The sequence below is a fragment of the Syngnathus leptorhynchus genome, chromosome 13, assembly GCF_054491065.1.
Source record: "Syngnathus leptorhynchus isolate UIUO chromosome 13, UIUO_Slep, whole genome shotgun sequence".
Taxonomy (NCBI): domain Eukaryota; kingdom Metazoa; phylum Chordata; class Actinopteri; order Syngnathiformes; family Syngnathidae; genus Syngnathus; species Syngnathus leptorhynchus.
This window is the reverse complement of record NC_141207.1, coordinates 9,842,492-9,850,569: the sequence shown is the minus strand read 5'-3', so window position 1 is coordinate 9,850,569 and position 8,078 is coordinate 9,842,492. Positions and strand designations below refer to the sequence as shown.

Genomic DNA, 8,078 nt, shown 5'->3' with positions numbered 1-8,078 from the left:
ACAGGTGTACCTAATCACTTCATTAGGGAAAAAGTTGAAGTGAAAGTGAAAAGTGCCACACCCGCCCTCACCCCCACTTTCTGATTGGCTGGTTGAGCTGTGACGTCACTCGGACACTCCATTAGGTACACCGCCATTTTCAGGTGTACCTAATAACAGGCCACTTCATTAGGGAAAAATCATGGTCAAAGCTTAAATAAAAGTGAAAAGTGCCACACCCGCCCTCACCCCCACTTTCTGATTGGCTGGTTGAGCTGTGACGTCACACCGACACAGGTGTACCTAATCACTTCATTAGGGAAAAAGTTGAAGTGAAAGTGAAAAGTGCCACACCCGCCCTCACCCCCACTTTCTGATTGGCTGGTTGAGCTGTGACGTCACTCGGACACTCCATTAGGTACACCGCCATTTTCAGGTGTACCTCATAACAGGCCACTTCATCAGGAAAAAATCATGGTCAAAAGTTAAAAAGTGAAAAGTGCCACACCCGCCCTCACCCCCACTTTCTGATTGGCTGGTTGATCTGTGACGTCATACGGACACAGGTGTACCGAATCACTTCATTAGGGAAAAAGTTGAAGTGAAAGTGAAAAGTGAAAAGTGCCACACCCGCCCTCACCCCCACTTTCTGATTGGCTGGTTGATCTGTGACGTCACATGGACACTCCATTAGGTACACCGCCATTTTCAGGTGTACAATAACAGGCCACTTCATTAGGGAAAAATCATGGTCAAAGCTTAAATGAAAGGGAAAAGTGCCACACCCGCCCTCACCCCCACTTTCTGATTGGCTGGTTGATCTGTGACGTCACATGGACACTCCATTAGGTACACCGCCATTTTCAGGTGTACCTAATAACAGGCCACTTCATTTGGGAAAAATCATGGTCAAAAGTTAACAAAAAGTGAAAAGTGCCACACCCGCCCTCACCCCCACTTTCTGATTGGCTGGTTGATCTGTGACGTCATACGGACACAGGTGTACCTAATCACTTCATTGGGTAAAAAGTTGAAGTGAAAGTGAAAAGTGCCACACCCGCCCTCACCCCCACTTTCTGATTGGCTGGTTGATTTGTGACGTCACATGGACACTCCATTAGGTACACCGCCATTTTCAGGTGTACTTAATAACAGGTCACTTCATTAGGGAAAAATCATGGTCAAATTTTAACTGAAAGGGAAAAGTGCCACACCCACCCTCACCCCACTTTCTGATTGGCTGGTTGATCTGTGACGTCACACGGACACTCCATTAGGTATACCGCCATTTTTAGGTGTACCTAAAAGCAGGCCACGTTTTGTTTTTCTTTTAATTGTGCATGCTATTTTATGGTTGTAAGGCAACCTTCAAAGGCGCCTTATAAATAGAATGTATTATTATTAGTTCTACTACCACTACTACTAATCATAATAATAAAGCAGTCTTATTCTCTGTCACAATATAAAATCTAATGACTGGCATTTGAGTGTCCAAGTTTTTTTATTTTTATTTTTTTATGTTCGTCGAATCAACTGGCAGCTTTAAGACGGCAAAACAAAAACAGAAGAATATGTGGATGCAGCTGAAATGGTAACTGCTGTTCCAGGTCAGACTGTCCATACAAACATCCGTACTGAGAGTTGTGACCTTGCAGTGGTCAAGTGCTGCCACTTTTATTATGCGCCACCAAATTTGATTTGCTTGGACTCAGGGGCCCAATAAACACTCATCAAAGTCTACACAGTGTTTTCAAACCTGAGCAAAAACTGTCCAACCTCTTGTACATCTTGTACCGCACATGTGTATGCTCCACACAGATAGAAAAAAAAAAAAAAACATCTGCAGTGTCTTGGGAACCAATCGGAGCCAAGAATGCAATGTGTTCTTTTAGTGACACAAAGCTTGGCACAGTGCCAAGGTTCTTTCACTGACTTTCCAGCCTGCGGGGCCATTTATTGTTATTCTTACAGAATGATCATTGACATGGAAATGGGCCAGCCAACTATTTGCCGATGCAAAAGTCTTTGAAAATAATATCTAGTATCTCCTCCGGTCCAACTTTTCCGGTGATCCGGCCCAGGCTGGTGAGAGCCAAGCGAATGCCCTCCGCTGCCAGAGCCAGGTCGAGGTCACGGTATCGCTGGTACTGATCCAGGGCGGCCACACATTGCTGCAAGTGGGCTCTGTGGCGTGCTTGGGTCAGGGTAGGGGCACCAGACAGAGGGTCGCCACACCTAGACAGGAAGTTTGATATACTGAAATATGGATTTAAAAAAAAAAAGTATTTATCGCTCAAGGATCCCATTGTTTTACGTCCCCTTTTCCTTATTTATTCAGTTCCTGCGTGGAGGATATTTAAGCCAACAACTTAAAATACTACTACGATGATTATTATCATAACTGGAAATGGTAGTAAATGTTGCTGACTCACAAAGTCTTCACTCTGCTGTGCAGTGTTGCGAGGAAGTCTTGAAGTCCCTCATTAGTGTGACAGGATATCACACAAACATGAGGAAGGCCAAAGATGCATCCAAAGTTCACTTTTAGTTTTTGGCGCTGTTGCTCAGGCAGCAAGTCTGCCTTGTTGAGGATCACAAGGAATCTGTCAGATGGTGAATCTGGGATGGAAAAAAAAAAAAAGTCATTAAACACAAAGATATTGAAAGCCATATCTAAACAGGGTACCTGTGTGGATCTGCTCCTGATCCAGCAGGACATTTCTGAGGTGGTCCTGAAGAAAGTCTGGAGCTTGCTTGATATCAGCGGGGAGAAGTGAAGAGTCCACAACCACCAGAGTCAAATCTGCGTGCGCAACTCTAGAGAAAAAAGAAATGCATCAACAATTCAGGAGGACTAAGAGGGGGATGGAGCTTTTTCTGCTCAGCATTTGGCAATTTTGAAAATTCCTCTTTTGACTCAGCATGAGACTGCTTTGTTATTTATCATTTCAACTGTCTTTGTTATCATCAGTGTTCATGAATATTCCCATCGGGGGAAAAGCACTGACTCCGATACATGTCCATCTCAGGAGAGAAGCTCGTAGTAGCAGCAGCAGCAGCAGCAGCAGTAGCGGATGCTTGTACTTACCACCATCCTTCCTGTAGTGACACAGGTCACAAGTGTCTGACCTTCTACACGCACACAAAGTTCTCTACAGCACACAAAAAACTGCACACCCTTCCTCCACAGCAGCTTGCCACTTTTTGTTTGTTAAAATTGTTAAAAATGGCACATGACAGGAATTTAAAGCTGATGCCCATTCAGCACATTGTCAGCCCAATGATGTCATTAGGATTGTTTGTGAGCAAACATATCACTTATCATGATTCCTCTAGCTGCCTGCCTGGTGGCTTCTTTGTGCCAGACAAAACAGTGATGACGGCTTTAAGAAATACTTTTTCAGTCTAAACAGGGGAAATGGCTGTCTCTCAACATGTCCATTGCCAACATCACGGATGAGGTTATGCAACCTCCTGGGAGTGTTTCTCCATGTATATATATCCACGGACAAGCAATAAGTTCTTTTGATGATGACTTATTTCTTCCTTCCTTTGTTTTCAGACACATTGGTCACACAGCGACTGACTGCATGTTCTTGTCTCTGTATCGTCAACATTGTACTTACAGTATACCTACCGTTCACGAGCTCGACGGACGCCCTCTTTCTCCACCGGGTCCCGAGTGTCTCTGAGGCCTGCTGTGTCGCTCAAGACAAGAGGAAAGCCACCAATGTCCAGAGCCGTCTCCACCACATCTCTGGTGGTTCCGGCAATGGGGGACACAATGGCTGCGGGTCTCTGGCCTGGATTTCAAAAGATCCGATTTATAGAGGTGCACTAGATTGATGCTCTCCAGACAGTAACAGTTGAACAAATGATTCTCATAGGAAGCTCTGGGGCAACTGTACACGTCTCCACTCAAGTCATTCTAAATGCTTTCAGGATACAATATGTCAAACAAATACATCCTTAGTTTATAAACAAAACGTCTTTAATTCATTAGCTTGACACAACATGGGAAACGACACGATGGCCGTACAAGCGTGGAACAGACCAAAACAAATGAGATATATATATGTATATTAGATGAAAGGTTATTTTCTTACAGAGTGTGTTGAGGAGGCTGCTTTTTCCCGCATTGGTGGCTCCCGCGATGACCACCTGCACCCCGCTGCGTAGCCGTTCGCCCCTCCTCTGGTCCCTCAGGTGTCCCAGCACCTGGCTTTGCAAATCACGCACTATTCCATCCACTGAAAACACAGGAACGGGACATGACGTAGGTATGGTGCTCAACTTCACCTTCTTGTCTTTGTTCAGGAGATTTTTGCGCTTTGAAGGAAAGACTTCCGCTGTCTGATGCTATTTGTCTGGACAAAAAGTAGGTCAAGGGTTCTCTTTTATCAAATAGGACTTTGAGTTCAAACGCATAGCATATTCAATGATTCTGGGGATCATGACCAAATCGAAGTCACAAACATAGTTAAAGAAGTCGAGTACATGTTGTCCACATCCGTTGGGGCATTTTTGCGTGTGGCAGTGTGGAAGGACAATGTGCCAGCGAGGCTTGCTATTTTTAAACTCGAGTCTATTCTTATTTGCACCTCTGAGGCATGAGCCCACATTCCGTGCCACCAAAACAAACAACAGTTCCCAGGCTAGATTGTGTTGAAAACTGACAAAAGTTCTCCAAAAAGTGGTGCCAATGCCAGACAGCAGGCGACCGACTCTAGGGAAGCTTTGCTCACACGTCCACACGGTAATGCTGACGCTACTATTCCTGAGCTGGGCTTTGAAGGCAAGACAAATGTCCCACTGCTCTCTCTTTACGCTTCCTCAAAGGGAAGCGTTTTTTGGATTTTCCCCTGCAGTGCGGCAAAGCACACCACGGCCAGTTAATGATCCAAACGGGAAGTCGTCTCCGCTCTCCTCAGGGACTAAAGAGCTTTGGCATTTTTTCTCTGAAGGCCTGGAAATGACTACATACCTCTGGTTAAGACGCCATCCTCAATAAGCTCATCTTCACTGAAGTCTATGAAGGCCTCCACATGGGCAAGACACTGAAAAAGAAGTGGAGATGATCATAAATTCCTGAATTGAGATCCCCATGGCAACCGTAGTTAAGTGAGAGCATCTGACACATCGTCTATAATGGAAACCAAATCAGTATCATGATTGACGTTGCGGGACACACACAATGCTAGTATAGCTGAAGAAAAACAGGAAGCCTCACATTCCTATACTCAGATCCATACACACATGCGATAGTTTAAAAAAAAACCTTCATAACACAGAAGCCTTATTATATTATTCTCACATTCCCAGAGGTCTGAACCTAAAATAAAGCTGTTATTAGGAAACGTAAAGAAAAAAAAAATCTCAGGAAGTTTCAAAAGAAAAACACCTGGAACAGTTGCTCCCATCTGGTGAAACACGGGAGCGCTTGGCTAGAGTCCAGAATGTTCCTCCACATAGAGTCACATGATGTGAAAAGATAACAATGTGTTTATGAAATGGTGTGAGGTGTATTTTGAGTACCCATAAAGTATTTTACTGGCCACACTTTTATGACCACAGTAAAGCAAAACAGCTTGTGATGGCTACTTCCACAAAGAATAATGGGTCAAGCCGCAAAGCTCAAATCATCTCTAAACTCATTTCACTAGACTTGAGGGACCCCGTCCTCACCTAAATAGAATTACAGTCAAAGGTGGGCAGCCAGCAAAGAAGTTGAGGTGTACCCGTTTCATCTTTTGACTCCAGCCCTGATAGAGATGGCCAAGTTCTCCTGACATTTGCCTTAGCGCCTGTCTCCTCTGGGCCTCGGTCTCGGCATGGATCAGATCCCCGAGTCCTTCTACCTGCAAGAAGATAATGCGTTGGCGTTGCTGCTTTAGAGCGCCTCATTGTGGCTGTGAGTGTGTGCACATCATGCAGAGAAACACAAAAGGGCAAGCAAGGAAGACATTTTTTGAATTTTTCTGGTTGTGGCCTTCGCTGCACTTGATACGAGTCCTCTTTGGAGATAAGTGAAGGGTCTTGCCTGTCTGAACAATGTGCTCTGAAATGTATTCGACCTACCTCCGTCAGTCCAAGTTTCCCTGCTTGAAAGGCTCTTCGCGTGAACTCCCCAGACTCAGCGGGCCTCATGCCAGGCACACTTCCTGGGAAATAAATAGAACCATAATATGCATTGAAGAAATGGATGTAATTTGCGGACAAAACACAATCACAAGCACACAATGTCAAAAATCAAATCAGAGTCATGTATCAAGTAGGGTTTATGTGAAAGTAATTGTTGTCATTGTTTTTAACATCTCCTACTATTCAAACGATCCAAGGAAAAATATGGCCTTTGAATGCAGCAAAATATAGCATCTTAAACTGTTTTTTTCTGACTGGCTACAGACTGTCCTTCAAAACTAATACAACACTGCTCTCTACAGGCTAAAAGAAGCAAGTGGAATAAAAACAAAAAAGGTCAGTTTCTTGTCAAGCTTGTGTGTTTGTCATAGTAACACTGCGTCAATTTATTCTTGCTCTACAAAAGAGAGCACATATAGAAAGTTACCTAGAGCCTGAAGGACAGCAGCGGTAACAGCAGGACCTCCATGGATGTGAAACTCAACACTGTCCTCTCCTGTGAAACTATGAGGAGCTGGTAACATGAAAGAAAGACAGAATAGTCAGAGATGAAATGTCAAAATCATATGTGTCAGAGTAATGTCAAGTGTTTTAAACACCTGGGAACCAAAGGACAAGGCCACGGTCCAGCACCTCTTTTGACTGAGGATGTGTGATGCTCCTTAACAATGCGCTCCGAGGAACAGGCAGGTTACGTGTGAGCCCCGCCATACACCTGAGGGCTGTTGAAGATGCGGGTCCACTGATCCGGACCACAGCAACACCACACTTACCATGGCCTGATGATAGTGCAAAGATAGTTTCAGCAGGGGCTACTCCATCAAAGGAGCTCAGGTGCCTGAAGAGTGGAGTCCATCTGCTATAAAAACAACAATACACTGTATTGGAATTTTAATGAGAGCCTAAACACATGACATTTAGATGTGTATATTAAAAGACATGTTACAATTTGGGCAGGACATAATGCATGCACCAGTGCCATTACTTTGACTTGAACTCAAGAAAAACAAACCTTGTCTTAAAGAAGCCTGGAACTGTCCTGACTCCGTGATGGACAGACGATAGGAGCATAGTGATTTTTAAACTAACTAACACAAAACAGTTACTTTTATCTTCTCATAAAATGTATTCCATGACATTCTGAAACCACGGCAGTACATTTCCTTAATAGTAGGACGTTAACAAAAAGTCACACGTCTGTAAATGTCATATATGGAAGTAGAACCCTAAATGCACTTTCTGACCCATTGTTTTCATAAAGCATGGTGTGGGCTGCAGCTTCCTAGTCGATTTGGATTGGTTAATTATGAAGGTTCATTCGTTTAAAAACCTGTCAATCTGCATTACGTCCCGCCTACTGTACGTCTTTGAAATCCTTCCGTGCTGCTTAGCGCTCGGGTTCCAGTTATTATTACCGAGGTAAATATATAAATATATTATATATATATATATATATATATATATATATATATATATATATATATATATATATATATATATATATATATATATATATATATATATATATATATATATATATAAATTATTCTTTATGTATGATTTATATATATATAATATATATATATATATATATATATATATATATATATTTATATTATATATATATATATATATATATATATATATATATATATATATATATATATATATATATATATATATATATATATATTTATATTATATATATTATATATACATTTATATTATATATATTATATATATTATATATATATATATATATATATATATATATATATATATATATATATATATATATATATATATATATATATATATATGAGATATATCTATTATATCTTCATGTTACACAAACATCAGCTGACGGCCACGTAAGCACCAATACTGTTTGTTTTGAAGCATGTATGCGTAAGGTGCCAACTTGTGTCTTACATTGTTAGGCTGTCTGAAAGGAACTT

General features: G+C 41.9%; 1 protein-coding gene across 1 annotated transcript; it reads right to left on the bottom strand.

Moving 5' to 3' along the window:
* Nucleotides 1-1,614: 1,614 nt before the first annotated feature.
* Nucleotides 1,615-7,425, bottom strand: gtpbp3 (GTP binding protein 3, mitochondrial). The gene is made up of 11 exons (XM_085929089.1): nt 7,133-7,425; nt 6,720-6,979; nt 6,548-6,634; nt 6,058-6,140; nt 5,718-5,837; nt 4,964-5,036; nt 4,086-4,229; nt 3,617-3,782; nt 2,666-2,796; nt 2,412-2,598; nt 1,615-2,214 (listed from the first exon to the last, which is right to left on the bottom strand). Exons 1-11 carry the CDS (start codon nt 7,189-7,191, stop codon nt 1,983-1,985), a joined length of 1,542 nt encoding a protein of 513 aa, XP_085785215.1. The 5' UTR covers nt 7,192-7,425; the 3' UTR covers nt 1,615-1,982.
* Between the last annotated feature and the right edge of the window lie 653 nt (nt 7,426-8,078).

Bases quoted from the DNA above. Each gene is read 5' to 3' on its own strand.
- gtpbp3 (XM_085929089.1), bottom strand. From the start codon at position 7,191: ATGCTCCTATCGTCTGTCCATCACGGAGTCAGGACAGTTCCAGGCTTC. The intron at 6,141-6,547 runs GTAACTTTCTAT...TTTATTTCCCAG, and splicing joins TGCTGTCCTTCAGGCTCTAG to GAAGTGTGCCTGGCATGAGG. The intron at 5,838-6,057 runs GTAGGTCGAATA...ATCTTCTTGCAG, and splicing joins GGAAACTTGGACTGACGGAG to GTAGAAGGACTCGGGGATCT.